General features: G+C 50.7%; 1 protein-coding gene across 1 annotated transcript in view; it reads left to right on the plus strand.

Annotated features, from left to right (window-relative positions):
- The first annotated feature begins 15,338 nt into the window (after positions 1-15,338).
- Positions 15,339-20,549, plus strand: part of CACNA1H (calcium voltage-gated channel subunit alpha1 H) — a 257,431-nt gene continuing 252,220 nt past the window's right edge. Inside the window, exon 1 of the mRNA XM_075719023.1 lies at positions 15,339-15,610. Coding sequence (XP_075575138.1) covers positions 15,339-15,610 — 272 coding nt within the window. The remainder of the gene's footprint in view (positions 15,611-20,549) is intronic.

The raw sequence follows: 20,549 nt of genomic DNA on the forward strand, positions 1-20,549 counted from the left end.
TGGTGGGGACTGAGGACGTGTGGCATTTTGCAGGGCTCGGTCCTCAACATGCTGGGAGTCAGCACAGGGGCACTTTCAGCCCCAGCTGCTCCTCTCCTCCCTCTGCCACAAAGCTCTCGGGTTAATTTTTCTGTCTCCTTTTGATTTTTCCCATCAAACTATCTTGTTGTTGCACTGCCCATACTTGCTAAATGTCACAAAATAAATACTGTGCCACTGTCTTGTGTATCAAAGTTGCTTTCTACATTAGCTTTTCATGTGTTTTCAGACTATTGAAACCGTCTTCTTGCTCTTTGCTTTTGTGATCAAAGCATCGTTCATGCAGTAACCTCATACAGAATGTGCTTTATCTCTCCCAGCAACCAGTGCCTCCTCCTGTGATGCTGCTCTTGGAAGATGTTTCTTTTCCTCCAAATGCTTTTCCCCTTCTCCTTCCACTCTGGCTCTGGTTGTGCAGTGCTCCAATGGACCAGCTGGGGAGGGAAATAGTTAAGTTTTCTTTATAAGGGGGAGGGAAAAATGGACCTTATATGTTCTGTAATGAGGCTCCTGGTACCACCCTAAGCAGTTACTGACTGTTTGTCAGGAAGCCTAGCAAATAGAAAATTGTCTTATAAACAGTTTTTAAAGGCTGAAAGGTCGTAAAAAGGATTTAGCACTGTCGCAGGAGACAACTTTGTTTAAACAGTGTCATTAGTCTCTTTGTAGGCTTTTTTATAGTGCTTTCTCCCTTCTTATTGCTCTCTTGTTTTTTGGGGGTTTCTTTTTCCTTATTCAGTATTGAAGTAGTTATAATCTCCTGAAAGCCACCTTGAGCAGGGATGGGCTGGGGGGGTAAGCCCAGCATGGGGTCTGCTGTGCAGCTGCTGGGAAATGGGGTCTTTAAGCAAAATGGAAAGGGAAAGCCAGGTTCATAAGGAACAGAAGGTGACGTGGTTGGGGTGAGGATGCCCTTTGTCATTTTTGGACCATGTTTCTCAGTCAGAAATCCCAAAACCTTTGTGAAAGGAAGTGACGTGGCAGAGACCCTCGTGGTGCTCACGTGAGCTTGGACAACCAAAAACGTTCAGAGTTCACACAAACTCACCCTGTTTTCAATGGCAAACAGTGCTACAAGGGGCAGGAAGCACAGGGGATTCAACTATATGAAAATCATTCAAGTTAAAAGCAGACCTTCGTGTATCCGGCCTGGAAATGGGGGAATCTCTGCAGAGGAATCCTGAAGGGGCAGAAGCTGGGGGGGAAAAAAAAAAAAAAAAAAAAGACTAAAGGAAGAGTCTGTTGGCAAAGTATTTTCACAGATGTGTCATTCAGGAGTGGTTCATATAACTGAAGAATGGCAAACAGAGTACTCCATATGAAAGGAGGAGGAAAAGCAATCCCAGCAGCGGCTGGCCTTTCACAGTCTGCAAAGCTTTAGACAAATTGTGAAGGAAAGAATAATGGGATGAAAATAGGACTGAGTCCAATCCAGACTTACAAAGGCACATTGAACCTGCTTGTCTTGATATTTTTTTGTTGGTAGGGGAACTGGTTTCCTCCACAAAAGAAAAACGCTTTTCTTCTTCATCTGGCTTTTGGTTAAGTAATGTTTCGGGGATATTTCAGTGGATGAAGAGAAATGAATCACCTGTGCTAAAAGACAATGCTGGTGCATGAAGAAGTAAGTATTAATAGGCGATAAAAAAAATTCAGCCTGGAAAATAGATTCCTAGCAGTCAGAAGAGAGGCTTTTGCTGGGGCTGAAGACCCTGTTGGCCATCAGTCTGAGGAGAGCTGAGGGGTGCAGCGGTCGCAGCGAGGGCTGGAGCAGTGGCGTGGGTCTGTGTGCCGCAGGAGATCCTTCTGTCCCCCCAGGTACCGCTGGTGCGATGTCAGAGCTGAAAGGGATGGCGAGGGAGGGTTAGTGGGATCAAGCAAAGCAAAACTTGCTGGAATTACACAGGTTTTCAAGCAAATCAAATCTAAGTACCCAAATACTCGTAGGGCAAAGCTAAGGCTGTGAACATGGCTGAAATGACCTTGGTGAAGACCAGGACTGCTTGCTGCAGGTGATGTGTACTCCTCCACCAGCTCTGTCCGTACACCGCCATGGGTATTTTCATCTGATCTATGCTTTGCATCCACAAATCTGGGATACTTGCTGCGACGCTGCGGAACTGGGGCATCACCTGCTAGGTGATGGGATAAATCATTTAAATGTCCCATTTTCCCTCATTTATTTCAGGGATGTGGTTATGTTAGAAGAGTGCTCCTTGGAAGCAAAGTCTGCCGAGCTTTCGGTCGGCGAGAGCTGTCACAGCGCTGCTGGGATGCAGGAGGTCCTGCAGGAATGAGCCCGGTCCAAGGAGCACCAGAAGAGGCATAATCTCATTACCTGCTACTGTGCAACGTGCAGGAGGAAATTCCCTTTTCTATTGCTACCGCTGTAGTTTTATGGCTTGTATTGTGTCTAATTATTTTCCTACCTTTGAAGGAAAGACCTAAGTCTCATCTGCCCTTCTCTGCGGGATTTTCCTGTGCTCCTGGAAAATGAGGCTGCCAGCAGAGGGCACACAATATATGACTATGTAGATCCTATATAGGTCCTGATAGTAACTGCCTCAATGCTTGGCAGCACATCCTGAGCTCCTTTTCTGAAAGGAGAAACAGAGGCAGGGAGTGAAGCGACTTGCCCGAGGTTGGAGAACATCAGGAGCAGAACGCATGTCCTGCATGGCAAAACTGAGATGTTCACTTAACTCATCACAAGCAGGCTTTGATTTGGTTTCACTTCTTCCCCTCAGGCGCTATTTTTGGTGTTTGCAGCTGCTTTTGGGGTTTCTCCTTTTGCCTGACTGAAGGTGACCAAAGACCCATGCCAAGGCCTTTAAAGTCTAAATTTTCAATGGCCAGTAGGGGTTTTATTTTGGCTGCTCCCCTTATTGCCCCAGAGCTGTCAGGGTGGAGAGCCAGAGGCAGAGGTGACCTTGCTGCAGCCTTCCTCCTCCTGGTTGCATCCCTATGGTGGGGGGCACGAGTGTGAGTGTGGAGGGTCAAAGAGAAGGACCTCTTTCATCCTCTGACCTCCTTCATCCTCTGCCAGGATCTGGGGGTTCTTGGCCAGGAGCTAGGATGTGGCGCTTACTCTAGTACCCAAAATAGGGGTGCTTAACCCTTCTACAGCTTGGATGCCTTCGTGCCCTCCATTAGCACGCACACCAAATAGCTTTTTGCCCGTAGAGGCGAAGGTGTCCCTGAACCACGTGTGTTTGTCAGCTCTTACCTCCTTTCTAGACAGCTCCGATCAAAAGCAGTTTAGCGCACTTCAGCCTTCATGAATGGAAATTTCCCCCATCTCTTTCCAGGTCCTTAGGGCTTCCAAATGTCAAGTCGTCAACTGCAAATGCTATTTGAAAATGCTTAGCAAGTTGTAGTCTGCTGGCATCAGACAGTCACCAAAGATAACCAGCTTGTTTTCTTGCTCTTCTCTTTAATATTCCCTCCCAGCAAAGCTCTGGAGACGTCATTAGGAGCAGTGAGCTCTTTGGAGCCGGGCTAACAACTGCTGAGTAGGTTGTTCCTGAGTAGATAATTTGCTTCTCAGTTTCTCTCCGTGCCATGAGCTGAGGGCAGTGAGTCCTACCTTGGCACCAGCAGCTCAGCAGTGGAGAAGGTGCTGGCTCCAAGCACGTGAAAACGGTGCTGCTCCTTTTTCACCAGCGGTTTCTGGAGAGGGAGCAGCAAGAGGGTGCATGTGGTAGCAACCCCAAAAAGTCTTGCACCATTATCCAGGGCTGGATATGCCAAAATAGCAGTGAGAGGAGAGGGAAGGAATAATGATGCCTGCAGCTCTACCAGATATGGAGTCTCAAAGCTAACACAAACGAAGCTGTGATGTGCTCTGAGCCCCGTTCTCCTTCTCCGTGGTCAATATGGGAAGTTCTGTGTGATGAAGTGACCATGCTGAGCCAGAAATTGGTTGTGTGGCAGCTTTCAGTGCAGTTATCAGTCCCTGATTATTAATGTCCTTTTGTTTATTTATCCACCCGGAATTTCTCAGCAGGGTCTGGTTTTCCTTCTCTTCCCACCACAACCCCTCTCCCAAGTCCTCTGTGTTATTACAAAGAACCACCCCATTAAATAACTTCAGAAAATAACCCTGAACATTGTACCTCAGCCTTAAAATGAAGGGCTGAAAATGTCCCTGGGAGGTCCTTATACTTGTCACCTGAAAATAATAATTCTAATTAGCTTCTATGCCTGCCCTTGGGTCCAGCCTAATAAATCCTAATGAACAGTAGCTGATTGAAATATATCCTTGTGAGTTATTTAAAACAGTAAGTGTGCTCCACTCCAAGGGAACAGTTAATGATGTTGGCGGGTCACCGGTGGATCCCCTTGCAATGAAAGAGGAGGGAGGTTGGAAGAGCAGAGGTCTGATGTGTTCTGTGGAGCCCTGGAGGATGTGAAATGCTGACTTGTTGACCAGTGAGGAAGCCTTAACTAATAGAAATGTCTCTGTCTGCAAATCTTCAAGGCTTTTGGTGGTCGGTTACCAAGTGATCTGACTCTGCTTAAAATAGCAGTAAGGATGAAGTAACTTGGGTTGGAACTCATGTTAGCAGCCCACTTTAAGACTGGATGGAGCCAGGACATGTCCACTTTTCTCCCTGTGCAGGTACTGGCTGAGGGAGAATAAAATATTGTAACTTGCATGATAGGAATGAAAAAGGAGTTATCGATTAAAGCGGGACGAGGCGGCTTTATTCTGGTGAATTACCTAGATGGCAGCAAACATGAAAGCAAATCTTTACATGTTTCAGCTGCTTCGCAAATGACCTTTTTCCCTCCCTCACAAAATATATGTTGTACCTCTTGTCCTATAAATCAAATCTTTTGAATTTGCAGTTTTTCGGTAAACTGGATTTCCCTTCAGAGGAGAGATTTTGCTGGTAAAAAAAAAATCTGGTTTTGTTACAGCCATTTCTCTTTCCCTGCCTCATCCTACAAAGGCTGAAGCCGCTTCAGGTGACACCACCAGTAAGATGGACTGAAAGGCGACCGTGGGGCCCAGCAGACCCTGGTTGCACCCAAGGATAGAGCTGCCCAGAGAGACCCACCTGCAGCAAACGCTTCTCAGACAGCTCCCAGCCTGGGATGGACTTGCTAAAATGGCACCCCCGCGTTTAAACACACAAGACGGCCTCTTCCTCTCGGTGCTGCTGTGCATCCGGACTGTATTACTCAGAAATATGTTTTTTCCTATGCATCCTGATGTCCGTTTAGCTGCTTCCACCGAGATGTTCTTTGTTCTGCAGATATGTTTAACCTACTGCTTCTAGCTTGTTTGCCTCCTTACTTGCCTCCTTACTTGCCTGCCTCCATAGGTCTATAAATAAGAACATTTTCACATATAGAGCTAATGAGAGGGCAAAGGTGAGCTGGAGTTGGACTTTTAACATTCATTTGTCTTTGGTTTGCAGAAGACTTGTGCTCCTGCTAAATTCTTGAAACAGATGAAGCTGCGTGGCTCCTGTTTGAGCTAGCCAGAGCCTTGCTTCTATAAGCATATGCTGCCTTTTTAAGCTTCATACCCCCTCCTGTGTCTGTCCCCCACATCTCTCACAGCCCTGCGACATGCAGAAAATGGGTGATGGAAAACTCCAGCGTGCCACTGGTCTGTACACGGCCATCACAGGGTTGCCCCATAAGTGAGACCCTGGAGCATTTTCCCCCATCCACTTCTAAATTACCCAGCAAGATGATTTTACATCCTCCTTCCCTTTCAGGATTACCCTAAATAATTCCTATTTCCTTAAGTATGAGGAGCAGCAAAGCAAAGAGACGGCTGCACGGATTTCAGCTGGCAACCCCTACGTACTTGGGTGCGTGGAGCATTTGCTCTCTGGTTGCTAAAACCTGCCTGATGCCTTTTCCAGCAGCTCCTCTTTGATGTGGGCAGCACAGGGCCCTGGAAGCAGCGCGGCTGTTTAAACACGTGCTCCGTGCGCACCTTTGCCTGGCTGCGTGGGTGTATCTGTGTTCCTGCTTATCTAAAGCTTGTTGCTGCGAACAGCTTGTGACACTGATGGAAATGCTGGTTGACAGCAGACGTGGAGAGATCTTTCAGAGCCACTTTTGTCATCCGTAGGCTTCTTTGTGGTAAAACTATGTCGTCCCTAAGGCTATAGCAATTCTGGATTTTCTCAGGAGCTTTATCTGGGCATAACTTTAAAGCTCTGGGGTTTGGAGCTGCATCTCCAGCAGGACTGCCAGGCACGCCCGTTGCATGGGTGTAAATCAGCTCTGGAGTTCGCGGCAGCAGCGTGTTGTGGCCGTGTAAGATTCCCATCCAACCTTGTACCCACGTTCACTTCCATCTGCCTGGAAAACCCTGGGGTTCGGGGAGCGGAGATAACTTTGATTCTGCCTTGCATGTTTGTCCCGCACAGCTGTCGCTCAGATCTTCTGGGGCTTGCAAGTCTTGGAGAAGATGGTGTAGAGTGGGTGCCCTTTACCCTTCACCAGGACAGCGGAGCTCTGCACCCCTCTTTGGAGCTGGATGTCTGTCCCAGCACACCCCGTACGGTGCCATGGCACAGCAGGGGAGGAGAAGGCCAGGTGTTTTGGGCAAGGTTTGCAAACGGGGTCGTGACTGCGCCTGGCCTGGGCCCAGCACGTGCAGCTGTTCGGTGTCTACTGCCTGGGATTAAAATAGCCAACATGCTCCTCGTGTCCCACCGCTCTCCAGTTTGCATGTGCGAAGCAGGGCACTGCAGCAACGCCCGGGGGTGCAGGGGGGGCTCGGCACAGGGCAAGCCCTGGCCATGGGCACCACGGTGGCTCCATCATCCAGACGTGCTCGGTCAGGCAAGCAGATGGACGGGCACCTACAGAGCTCTGCAGTACTGTTGGTGGTACAGTCCGTGTTATTTTATATACATGTATTTCTGGGGGAGTTAACAGAGTTTCATGGGAATGGTTTATACTTTTGCTGTGCGTTTGGTCTGACTCTTTCTAAACCAATTACTCATTTAACTCGGCTTGTGTAAAGAGATTTTGATAGACTGAAATTTTGGCCTTACAGCAATAAAATCTTTTTAAATACTGCCCAAGCTGAAATATTTATTTTTGGCTTTGTTAGCTGTCTGAAGTGATGAAAGGATTCTTTCAGGCAGCTGTCCCTTATGTCTTGTATCATCTGCTGCCCCAGAGAAAGGGAGGAAAAGATGTTCTCCTGGTTTCCAGATGCTCTCCATGGGTTTGCAGTAGTCCAATGCCTACTTTTGCTCACCCACTCGGAGCTGGAGATCACTGGGATGTCACCAGCACCAACTGTTTTCTTGCAATGTGCCCTGTTGACCAAGGAGGGAGATGCTAATTTTGTAATTAAGTCTTGGGGGAGTCTGGATCCGCTCTTGGCTCTGCCACAGGCTTCCTGTGTGACTCCCAGATAAATTTTGGGGGGTAAAATGTTGTTGTCTCTCTGAGGATGTTCATGCTGTTGTTTTCCTGATCTCTGCCTCACCAGGCTGGCAGCTTTTTGAGGAATATGGGCACTCTGTGCCAGGGACTGTACGGACAGCTGTGGGACCACGATCTCACCCAAGATCCGTAGGAGCCACAATGGAACAGTAAGGTAAAGGATAACGGGAGCGGGCAGATGAGCGAGTGGGCTCGCTGTTTCCCCCACCCCCAGCAAAGCAATGGGGAGATGAAATCCCCCGGGCTGTGCAGTGTGGTCCTCAGCGCGTCGGCCTGGCAGAGCTGGACCTCGGTGGGCTGCGAAAGGAGGAGGGGAGCGGAGCAGCGCTGACCCCCTGGGTGGGTCTGTGCGGCGCTCTGGGCTCAGTCCCCGGCACGTGGGCTTGCAGGACGCTGAGCATCACGCAGGGACTTTGGGTACAGCAACCCTCAGCCATGGGCTGCAAACTACAGGTGTTTGGGCTTTGATTAAAGACCATAAAGCCACGGCTGTTGCCTTGCCGTGCAGGGTGGCAATGCAATGAATCAAGATAAAATCAGCGGAGTGTTAAACAAGCCATGAGTGATTTACAATAAATTGTGTAAAGAACATTATATGACTTTCATAGCATGAGGAAATTACTGCTGGAGAAGGATGCGGCACTGCTTCGTTTTTGTTTCCTGTTGCATTTAGAGCGAGCTTTCGTTCGTCTCCGCACCGTCCTCCTGCATGGCACTGAGCCCAGAGCAGGGCAGGCTTGCGCATCGCTCAGGCTACCTGCACGTGTCCCGGCTGAGCAGTTTCCTACTTGATAGCCAAACCTTTACAGCAATGCAAGGCAGAGCAATATTTTGCCTCTTTGGATACACTCCCTTACCTTGCATTCGCTGTATAACAGCCGCCTTTGAGGGCTGGAAGAGAAATGTCAAAGGATTTAGCGTGTAGAAGAGGTAGCTGCTTGCTTCCCCTCTATGGGCATGTAAGAGCAGAAGCCTGTGAGTCCCAGATTAAGTTATTTTTCATGCAAAGCATCCTCTAATATATTCAGCCCATACATATTCTGTATATATCCCCTACTATGTTAAGTCTTCTAAGACATTCAGCTCTTCAACATCATCTTCTTGGGTAATTCATTTAAACTATTAGCAGCTGTTGAAAAGACTTCTGTCCCATAAGATTTGGTTCTTAGTGCAACAAAGGTCATTTTGTCCAGTAAATTAGCTAATCTACACCATCAACAGCTTGCCTCAGTGATTTCAAATACTCTGTCACACTATAAATGCATTTACCAACAATATAATCAATTAGAATTATTTTACCTCTGAAGAGGCCTGACCTACAGTGAAGTCCTTTAAGCGAACAAATTCATTTTAGCTCATTTTAAAACTGCTCTGGTGCCTCTTTGGTTAAATTGTCTTTTATTTGTCTTTAATTTTCTGTTGTCTTCTCAGCAAGAAATCAGATTTGTGCAGCCTTTGCGGCTTTAGATCTCCAGCGAAAGTGTTTTTGATGCTGGCAACAAACTGAAAATTCATTATTTTTGTCTTGTCTTGCCCAACTAATAAACAAGTGGGAATGTACCAGGCATCTGTAAAAGTAAAACTCCTCTCATTCTCACTGAATAAGACTACAGAGCAATCAACGAAATTGAAGGACATGAAATTCCAGCTCCATGAAAGGGGAAATCATGGCCAGGGTGATTTCTTGCCACAAGCAGAGTTATTCAAAATGTTATTTAAAACGCAGTTAGGAAATCTGGCTCGCCAGGACCTGCACGATCGTGTTGGGAAAGTGATGGTAAATGGTGCACGGTGCTCAAGTTGACCTCTGGGTTTTAGAGGTGAGCTTCTTTGCTAGCACGAGTGTGGACCAACGCTACCGCCTCAGGGACTTCAAGGGGGCGACAACCCGTTCTTAAGGGTCTTCTTGAAGAGAGCTGCTTCAGTTGCAGGTCCATGAGTGCAAGAGGAGAGGTGCCAGTGAGCGATTTGAAGGCTTGAGTATGAAGGCAGGGAAATTAAATACCAGGCCACAAGCTGATGTGACTTTGACTGTCAGAAATCACATCTGTGTCTCCTGGGGCTCCTTGCCATTGCTTCCTTCTCGCTGGGCAGGTGTCCACATCGAGGACATGAGGAGGAGGTAAGGCAAAGGGGGAACGTGGAGACCAAACTTGTCTTCCCCACTCAAGGTGCTCTCTTCCAGTAAGTTTGGGGAACTTTTTCAGCAATGCACGAAATGTTGCTGCCAACCTGGTAGCTCCTCTTCTGTCTTTCTGGGGCTGTTGGCTTAAGAACTAACTTCACGTGGAAATTATTTTTATCAGATATTTATTATGGAAATATTCTATTTACAACATGTGCTAAAACCATAAAACATGAGAAGGCAGATCTGAGCAATGTATTTTTTTTTTTTTCCTCAAGGACTTGGAGAATATTTTGCACAGTTATTTTGAACAGTTTTTATATTTAGCAAGTCTAAACATGATATGAGAAGTAAATAAATCCGAGCGGCAAACACAACAGAATAAAGAGAGAAGCCGCAACGCAGTTTTTGAGCCTGTCCAAAACGTGTGGGTTTGAAATACGCTCACTCACTGATGTATTTGGAAATGCTGCACATTCAGCCGTGAGACTGGAAACACAGTGCAAGGTGGGTGAAAGGTTTTGAAGATGGATAGCCTTGTGCTTCTTTAACACGATGCCAGAAGTTGTTAGGGGACGCCTTCTCCTGAAAAATGATGGGTTTCTGGAGGATAAAATGTGAGTGGTAGACTTGATCTCAAAAGCATCATGTTGGTTGAGGCATCATTGTAGTTTTGCTCAGGATTTAGTGGGACTTAAAGCCTTTTGTACTCCTTGTGTGGACCTCTTGGTGGATTTCTTCAGGCTTGGCTACAGAGAACCTAAACATTGCTCCATAATGGCATTAAGACCCAGTATGAGACTTTATGGGGAGGGAATACTCATGAAATTGCTGAAGGCGAGGAAAGAAAATCCATGTCTGCTGCTGCAACTGGAATGCAGATACAGAGCTGTTGTAGGGGCTTTGAGATACCAAAACCACATGAGGACAATCCAGTATGTTTCCAGGGGCTCCCGGGCTGTTACTGGGATAGAAGGCACCTTGCAAAGTCACCCCTAAATAAAGGGCCAAGGAGCGTGTGTGGGGGGGGATATTAGACCAAGGAATAGGATGGGGGACTGCGTACGGCAAAATCAGTGGCGAAGGAAGGGAAAGGATTGAGATGGGAGGAAGGAAAAATAAGAGGAGAAGAATGAAGGATGCAGGAGCAAAATACTGGGGGTTTTTGTCAGAAAAATGTGCAGATTCCAGGTGGGAAGGGAGTAAGCACTGGGATCTGCCCCGGGGGCACGTGCAGTTTGGCATTCTGTAGTCAGTGGTTGATGAAGGTACGTTGAGCACAATGGAAGAACTAGCCCTGCAGTAGATAAGTGTTTTCTTGTACTGAGGAAATGACAAATTATGGGTGAATTTGAAAGTCATAAAAGTAAAAATATAATTTTGGCTGGGGACCTATTTATCTAGTTATTTTAAAATGCATTTTAACATCCATGTATTTTAATTAAAAATACATTTTAGCACCAGCGCAGCCAAGCTGCCATGGTGCCAATCTCCTTTTTTGGAAATTTCTCCTTAACATTTTGAATTTATTATAAATTCATTGTTTCTAATACAATTTTTCCCTTCTCTCATCAATTTATTATCTGTTTTTCATTTCCCTTCTCTTTTGTTAATCTTTCTAAATAACTTTAAAGTGGTCCTCCATCTATTTAGCTAAATGAATTCACTCCACAGATACTCATTATTTTGAGGATGATTTATGCAAGCACTATTAGCTAGATTGTTCCTTGTTTGAAGGTTTTTCTGCAATCAGAAAAACCCAGATTTGAGTCAGCTAGAATTAGATCCAGTAAAAAAAAAAATATTACATAAAGTATTCAGCACCTCTGTCACACTTCATATGTAAAAGGTCAGCTTAATAGGCATAAAAACACAAAGCAGCTTTAGACTATGGGGCTGACCTACTGATCTCATCTTAGCCTGGGAAATGCTGTAGCATCAAACCCTGAAAGTCAAATCGGATTTTTTTTTTTTTTTCCCCCAGCTGATCCTCGCAACTCTATGGGAAGAGGCTGTGCATCACGTACAATCACAGACTAGGGCATTAAGCTGTGCTACGGCGTTTGATTTACTGTCTGGGTTTCATCTGACAGTACACGACGATGGCACACCCAGCACATTTTATAGATGTTGGCAAAGGCTCCTCTGCGAGCCTTGCTAGTGAGCAGGGCGAGTCGTGCAGAGATGCCTGGTCCTGCTCTCACCATGCCCGTGACCTTGAAGAAATTGATTTTTGATCCCGGTGGGGTGTCACCTTGGCAGTCCCCTTTGGGTTGCTTCTGACCCAAGGCGTAGCAGCTGAGAGGAGCACCCTGCCGTCCTGCCCGGAGCTGGGCTGGAGATGCTTCAGCAGGGTCGCTGGAAGCTTTACAGCCCTTTCAGAGGTTGTAGGCAGGTTCGGAGGAAGAATATTAAATAGAATTGGCTGCCTTATGAAAAATACTTGAGACAACCAGGGATTTCCTTGTTAAGTCCTGTCTTGTCTTTCTGTGACAGTTTGCAAATGGCTGCTACATGGTAAAATAACGTCAAACGGGGAAGATCGGGGAGGAGGTGAGGTTAGGTGTCCTCAGTCTGCATGCTGGCTGTCATGGTCAGAGCAGATCTGGTTTCTGAGCTGTTGAAATTATTGTGGCTGCGGTAACTTTAGGAGCCCGGTGAGTTTGCCCCGCTGAGCTCCCACCCCAGCGAGCACCTGGGAACGGGTGATGTCTCCCAGGATGGGACCCAGCATCGCTGCCTTCCCGATGCTCACGCACCTCACTCGTGAGCCCGGGACAGGGACCCCAGCTTTCCTCTCCAGTCTGTGCGATTTCGGGGCAGATGTGCACATCTCCAGCCTGCCCACCTTGCGTGCGGACTGGAATACACCCAGGTGTGTGCCAGCAGGGGACGATTTATCAGGGCCAGCTTAGGGCATGACACATCCCATTTTGTCAGCTGTGATTTTGCAAGCCAAATGCCCATTCAGGGTGTACTGTGTATCCTCTGATTGGTATTGATCTTAAAATTTCTGGTGGTTTATTAATGACAGAACTGCTGTGGCCGGATCCTTCTGACTCGCGTAAACCTGAAGAAGCGTGACTGCTGTCGGCGCCGTCAGCTGGAGACAAATCTGGAATAAATGGGGCAGAATCTGGCCTACTCCTTCCAACCACTATATGTGGGTTAAGCGGGAAATACGGGAGGAAGCAAATATTTTTGCCAAGAAAATGTTGCCTCTTCAGTAACGACCACCTTTGGAATTAATCCTGACCCTTTGCAGAACGAGCCAAAAATCCCCACTGGGGTTAGGCTTGGGCCTGCCCTTTGCCAGGCTTCTTCAAAATCCCACATTTTATAGTAAAAGACCTCCTCAGCCACCGCCGTTGCCTGGAGTTTATTAATAAGGCTCTTGGCTTTAAATACTCTCCATCAGGCAACAGGTTAAGACCTGGACAACGCCAGGCTCCCCGTGCTCTGTCTGGCTATGGCAAGGATGTCTGCAGCTCGCGCCAGCTCCCAGCTCCCACCCGGCCGCTGCCTGGGGAAGGACAGGAGCCGGTGCTCGCGGACAGCTGCTGGGGGAAGAGCTTTGAAGATGGATTTGTTAGTCATGGGAGCAGCATCCCGCTCTCCCGACACGGAGCTGGAGGGGAGGCACGGAGGAAAGTTTATTGCCTGGGCGGCTTCTGCCTTTGGGACAGGGTCAAGAGGCGTTGCTTGCTCTCGAGGCTTGGCCTCTCCTTCTCCCGATTCCCATTTTAGTAAACCTCCTTTTCTTCCTGTAAAGGTCATTTTCCTGAGCAAGATAATTTACGAGTGGAAGACGGTTTGCTCAAGGAGAACTCCACCAACTCACATACAGATCTTCCCTTCCCACAGTAATTTATAATTTACCCTAATTAGCTTGTATAAACGGGTGGCAACTCCAAGTGCAATCTCTTCTTTGCAGGGTTCACGTTTGCTTTGCAGGCTGTGTCCTGCTTGTCAGAGGCATTGTTTGTTCAATAATAAAATTGCCACATACTGTTAATCACAACCTGCAAACATCTAATAAAACAACCATTGAAAGTGGGTATGTAAAACCATCTCTTCACTAGCCCCATTAGGCTGGGCGCTTTCTGCTTTGAAAGCTGCATGACCTCCCTTTTCAATCAATTCCCAGTTATTAACCATGAAAAATAGCACTGGGAACTGCATTTGCAAATTGAATGTGGTGGTATATAATGAACTCACTCTTTAAAACATTCCGGTTGAGGGGAAGATATCTAGCTAACATTTTTTAATCTCTCTCCCCCCTCCACCTGCACTACATTCAGATGTAATTCACAGAATCTGAAATAACTCAAAAGAATAAAACTTCCTAAGCGGAGTTTTGAGGGGACGGTGCCTGTAAAGGACTTTCTATTATCTGTTTATTCTGATCCCTCCGAGCTAAGCCCTTGAGAAGATTAGCTACTCAGCTAAAAAATCACTGCAGTTTAAGAGCCGATCCTTATTTATTAAAACACTCCGACCTCTAACACGGGCTGATACATTTATTTATTAAAACTAATGAATTAATGCCCTGGGGGGCAAGCGGGGTTTCCAGGGGGCCGTGGCAGCCCCGCAGCCCCCCCCACCCCCCCCCGTGGGAGCGGCGCCGGGCGCCTTCCCACGCAGCAGCCCCCCATGGGGGGTGGGGGGGGGCAGCCGGGCTCTCCCGCCCCCTCAGCCCCCGGCTGGACCCCCGGGGGGGTGGGGGGGTGATCTCCCCTTTTTGGGGTGCACGGCCGCGGGGAGCCCGGCGGAGGTGGAGCCGCGCAGCTCCAAAAAAACCCGCTCCCCACCCTGGGAGGCAGAGGCGGGGGGGGGGGGACACCCCCCAACGCCTTCCACTCGTGAGGGTGGCTCCCCGAGAGGGCCTGGGCGACTTGCCCTTGGCCACACATCGCCCGGAGCCCGAACAAAGGCGGGGGGAGGACAGCGTGGCCGGGCCCCCCCCGACCCCCCGGGGCTGCCCCGGCTCCTCCCGGCTGCCCGCCCCCGCCCTGCCCCGCCGGGCTCCCAGCCCCCTCCGCCTCCGCTTCTCTCCTCCCCTCGCCTCTCCCTCCTCCCCCGGTAAATCCGAAGTTTCCTGTTCAGCACGGGCGAAAAGCTTTGCGAAGCGGCTGCCGAGCTGCCTGCTCGCTCCTTGGGATTTACCGTCGGGAGAGGCTCCGCTCGGCTCGGCACGGCTCGGGAAGGGCCCCCGCCCCCGCCGCCACCTCCTCTCCTCCTCCTCCCTCTCCTCCTCCTCCTCCTCCTCCCCAGCCCTCCTCCATCCTCCATCCCCGCGGGCGGGCGGGCGCCGCACGCCGAGCCCCAGCCCCCCCCCCCCCCCGGCTGGATTTACGGGGTGGTGGGGTGTGGGGGGGGAGATCCGCCGCCTCCCGGCACCCCCATTGCTGCCAGGTCCTATGTGAACTGGAAGGCACGGCTATGCTCCTGGGGACACCGCGCTCCGCCAAACTAAGGTAGGACCCCCCCCCCCCCCAATACACACGCCCCCCACCCCCCCATCATCCCCGAAAATAAAAAATGAAAAAGCGGGTGGGTGGGGGCACCCCGGGGCGGGGGGGGAGGGGGGAGACCCAGCTTCCTCGGGGGGCGGGAGCGGCCGCGCCCCGGAGGCGGCTCGACCCCCACCGCCCGTCTTTGTTGTGGCTGAGCGCCGGGGGCGGGGGGGGTGCGCCCCGCCGCCCCTGACCCCCTGCCCTTGCCCCCGCAGGTCCTGGCCGTGACCATGACTGATGGCGAGAGCCGAGAGCCGCTGCCGCGCCCGGCCGGCGGCGAGGTGCGGGTGCCCATCACCGCGCCGCCCCGCCGCCCCCCCGAGCAGCCCCCGCAGGATGCCGGCCCCGGCCCCGGCGGCTCCCCCGGCCGCGACCCGCCGCCCGACCTGGCCTCCGAGGAGGAGGAGCAGGTGCCTTACCCGGCGCTGGCACCCACCGCCTTCTTCTGCCTCAAGCAAACCACCCGCCCGCGCAGCTGGTGCCTCAGGCTGGTCTGTAACCCATATCCTTTCCCCGGGGGACACCGCAACCCCCCCGGCCCATTGGGACACCCCTCCCCGGGACCCCTCCCCGTGCCCGGAGCACGCCGTCGGGGCTCTGCCTCCCCCCGGGCTCACGGCTGCCTCCAGCGCACGGGGATGCCGCGGAGCCCCCCGGCTCCCCAGATTCCCCCCCCCCCCCCAGCCCTGCTCCGTGCTATCCCGATCCCAAACCTCGGGGAGGGAGATGCGGGGCTTTGCAGGAGCGGGACAGGCGGGGAGCGCACCCCCTCCGTGCTCATCCCGCTGGCCTCGGTCAGGAGGACCCGCGCCAAGGTCCCTTCGGCTCCACCAGCATCACCCGAGCGTCCGGTGTGGGAGCGGGAGATTTGGGGTGGCCAGGACAAGGTGCCCGGCCCCGGCATCGCGGGGCGATGGAGGATGCTGAGCCGCAGCCCCCCCAGGACCCGCAGAGGGGAGAAACCCCTCAACTTCACTTCTCTCTCTCGGTGGGGCGGGAAGGAGCCAAGTTTAAAGACAACCTCGTATTTATTTGAGACGCGGTGGGGGAGTTCAGATGGGCGCTGACCCTCTTGCTGTTTATATAAGAGAGCTCGGAGTGCATGTGCGCTTTCTCGTCGCAGAAAAATGGAGCGGGTTGGAGTTGCTTTGGGGAAGGCACATGCCTCGTTCATCTCGGGTCCCGAAAACTCCCCTTTGCTTTTGTTCTTTTGCAACTTGCAGGCAGGGAAGGAAGAGGACAGTCAAGCCTCTAAATCTATCCCCCCCCTTCCCCTGTGTCCTTTACCCAGTTTATTAATGTTAAATGGAAAAGAGCAGTGTGTTCCTCTCGGTTGTGACATCCAGAAAATTGAATTTTATCCGAAATGCTTGTGTGCGAGCAGAGAGTTGTCATTCCGTCTTGATGATCTTCAGAAAGTGAGCTTTTAGCTTTGCACATCAGCTCAGCAGCGTTGCCGCTGTGCAGATAATTAATGCTTTTACCTATCCCCGATACCTGCCTGCAGTTTGCCGCTTGTATCCTGCCGCTGCTATTAAAAGCATTATTTATTAATACGGTTATTATTGATCTCACTTCAGTTAACCAAAGAAACCCGTGCAAATCTGAGATCACCGTTTTCCTCAGCAACACCACCGAAGTCGAGTGTTGTCGTTAGGAGGAATTGCACAATCCTCCCCGGAATGCTGCCTTGCTCTGTTATTAGGAGAAATACTTGGAGGGAAAAACCCACAATTTTTATGGCCTGGGGTCTCCTCTCGTTTGAACCAGGTGTACATGAGCTCTCCACTTTTACAGAGATATTTCCGCTTTACACCGTTGCGAGGGGGGGGACCGAGCTCCGATACGCGTGTGGATGGAAGGGAGAAGTAAACAAGTAGTTGATCTCCACAGCGATGCTTAGGCTGTATAAATATTAAATGTAGATGATGGCTCCATAACAAAAAAGTGATGTACCTGCTCCCGGAGGGGTTTGGGGAGGGCACTGCGTCCCTGTTACAGCTGGGAGCGAGTCGAGACCGATCTCTTCCCTTAAAGCAGGTTATCGTGTTTCAAAACTTTGGGGGCAGGCGGGAGGGAGAAGCCTTCTCCTTCGCCTTCGGTGGGGTCTCGCTCTCCCACGCGGCACTCCGGGTTCGGCATTCCCGAAGCCGGCGCCGCTGACAAATGAACCCGCAGCTGGAGGAAAACAGCTCGTTGGCACCGAGCGAGGGAGGTTGGTGTAGAAGAGGGTTCAGGTGTGCTCGTGCCCTCGTAGAGCGAGGCTGTGCTTTTATATTTGCCTTTCAGCATCTCTCCTAAGAATTCACAGGAGAGCGAGTTCCTTTACGGAACTTATCCGTCTGCCATAACATTAGATGGAAATTGTGACGGTTGGTTAGTAGTGAAACAGAAATTTAATAAAACTACATAAGCCCTGTGTTGTAGTGTTATTGCTGCCAGAGCCGGTATGTTTTAGTTGTAGCAGAACAAAGCTCACGACGTATCGCAGCAATAGGGGCGAGCTCCTTGCTGGGATTTTTTTTTTTTTTTTTTTTTTTTTCTCCTTCTCCCGGTCGCCAGCAGTCCCACGCATCGCAGTGAGAATAATCCTTCGGTGTCGACTCTTAAGTTTCTTGGCGAGAGCGCCCGCGTTGCCGCTGGTTGTGATTTCTGAAGCCGCTTAACGAAGCTGCGTCGAGCAACCTCAACGGGAGGAGATGCGCACCTCGCTCGGGGGCTGGTGCCGTGCCCGGGCGGTGCTGGCTGCGTGTCGGACCGCAGGCAGCCCGAGGTCGGGCAGTTTGGGGACGAGTGCCCCCCGCCGCGGGGCCGGGACGCTTGGAAAGAAGCTCGAGGGGGAGGCTGCTCGAGGAGGAGCGTGGGCGGATCAGCGCAGTGAGGGCTGAGATTCCCCCAGCGCCTGTCCCAGGGGAAGAGTAACTTGGAAGAGAAGATGGCAACGCAAAGGTGGTTTCTGGCCAGTTGTGCGGTTTTGGTGACTCTTCCTGCCCACCCTGAAGCATAGATCTATAAACCACGGTAATGAGTTTTACGTTTGCGTTAAAATCTCCCTCTGTTGCAGAAGGAAGGGATGTGACTGTGAAGTCTCCTAAAATCTGAGTCTGAAGCGCTTCACTGAGGTGCCCGCTCCCCTGGGAAGCCCTAACCCCTTCAGAAAAGCAGCTCGTCTCCCTCAACGCTGCTTTTTCTTCCTGGGGGAGTTGCCCTTTGCTCTCTTTGGGGTTTATTTTGCGGGGGGAGGAGGAGAAGGTCTTGCTCCGTGCCCCCCCAATGCCCACATCCCTCCTGTCTCCGTGCTCGCCGAGCGTTTCCCGGCATGGGAGCGCATCTCCGTGCATCTCCCCCGCGATGCTTCAGCTCCAAAACTTGTGCACGCTTCCCCCTGCCGCCAAGCAGAAAGACTTCACCCCCGCGTCCCCGGGCTGCAAACAGAGTTGTCCGTCTGTCCAGCGTGTCTTGAAAAGCAAGGGTGTCCCATCCTGCGCATTCAGGGTCCAGCTTCCAGCGGGTCTCTGTTGGCTCTTGGGGGTGGTCCTGCGGGATGCTCCTGGCAGAGGCGGGGAGCTGCATCCCGCCGTGCCACAGGGTTTGCGCCGCAGACCTGGGTGCATCAGCACCCAAAAAAACCAAATGCCACCGCAGTTTGGTGAGTACATCTTGCGCGGGGCTCCCGGCAAACCCCTGTCAGTCCAGATCGCTTGAACCACCAAAGCCGCCCAGCCGCTCCGAATATTTGTCGGTAGCAGAGATAGCCCAGACCTGTGGCCTGGAGCAGATGGAAATCTTCCGCGGCTGGGCTAAAAGCGTGGTTTGCCTGCGCGGCTTAAGCAGAGGGGGTTACTGCCAGGCTTAGAAATAGCTAAAAAAAGCTGTTGCCTGGTTCTCGGGGGGACAGGTGGGGCGGGGATCAGCTTTCGGGGCCGGGAGCCTGCCTAGCCGGAGGCACGCGTCTGCCCAAAGGGCTGCGCATCGGAGGGGAAACGGGGGAGTGAGTAGATGTAGGAGATGCACATTCGTGTTTTTAATAGCTGTGCTGGCCTTTGGGAATGTTAAGAACAACCTGGAAAAAATCCTGCCTCCCCCCCCCATTTGCATGGTTTTGTATTAATAAACCAAACGAACTGCTGAATTCTCAAACAACAGAAAGTGAAAGATCTGCAAGGAGCTGATTTTCAGGTGTGGGAGCAATAATCGGAGAGTTGTGTCTGTTAAAGTTTAATTGGAGGAGCAGAAAGCGTTCGGACTGGCGCGGGGTCTGATTTTCCCGGTTGACTTTTGTCGAGCTGTTTGCTGTGTAGTGTCATCCTTCAGCTTTCCTAAGGGACGGCTCCAGCACAGGAGTCTCCTTCCGAGCTTCAGGGTTACCTCCAAACCCAAATTCAAGCAGAAAGTAACTTGTACGTGACGGTTTAAAGCAAATAAACAGCCTGAATATAGTTCTTGTGATTCGGGCAATGGTTGAAATTGAATTTTCACTGTCGAGTTGTGTTGTGTTTTCCCTCTGTTATTACTGATTTAGTTTTAATTTGCCTTTTTTTTAAAAAGGTATATAATTGGAAGCAAACTTACTTATTTCTTCAGTCCTGGATCTCCTACGTGGCTTTATTTATAGAGGTCTGTGGGTGGGACTTTGTGTACTCGGCGTTCACGTTGGGTGGTATAGAGCAGGATTTGGGGGTTTGCGATCCTGCAAGGTCCTTTCCTGGCTCTTCCCAAGCGCCGCTGTTACCTGACGGCTCTACAGAAACCCAGAGCTATGCCTGGATCCAGATGGGTGTTTTCTTTAAAACGTTATTTTGCTTTTGCTAACGTTTTGATCAACGAAGCGTCGAGTCGCTTTGTGTCAATCCCTAGGCGGCCCTGCACCCCGGGGGGGATTTGGACGCAGCCCCTGGCCCGTGTTGGTTCACGCACGTGTAACGCCGCGATGGGTTGCGATGACAATTGGCAGCCGGCGCCGGCCACGTGCCTGAGGTGGAGCAGCTGGGAGGAATGCTGGCTCTGTGTCCCTTGCTAGAGCGTTGCATTGCTGCGAGGGGTTTTACTCTGCGACGGGCTGGAGAAACGGGCTGTAACCCGGGACGTAACGCCTGGCGGCGACTAAACCTGCTTTCCATCACGGCGCCGAGTGTCGGCTTTGCAGCACGGCTTTGATAAGGCTCGAGCAACTTTGCTGGTTATTTAGTGATTCATGAAAACATGCGGTGATTCATTATAGGTTGCATTCTGTGTGCCTTAGTCAGAAAAAACCTTCCCCTGATTTATTTTCTCAAGTGGCTACAGAGCTGGTCGGTGCCAGCTGATTTCTGTGGGACTTGGCCCTGTTCTCCTGTTTGGGTAGAGTCTCTGCCTGCATCAAATCTGGTTTTTATTTTTTTAATTTCTTTCTTTTTTTCTGAAGTGCTTTTTCTTGCAGCACTTTCTAGTCGCCCTTACAA

Source organism: Pelecanus crispus, chromosome 11, assembly GCF_030463565.1.
Source record: "Pelecanus crispus isolate bPelCri1 chromosome 11, bPelCri1.pri, whole genome shotgun sequence".
Classification (NCBI taxonomy): domain Eukaryota; kingdom Metazoa; phylum Chordata; class Aves; order Pelecaniformes; family Pelecanidae; genus Pelecanus; species Pelecanus crispus.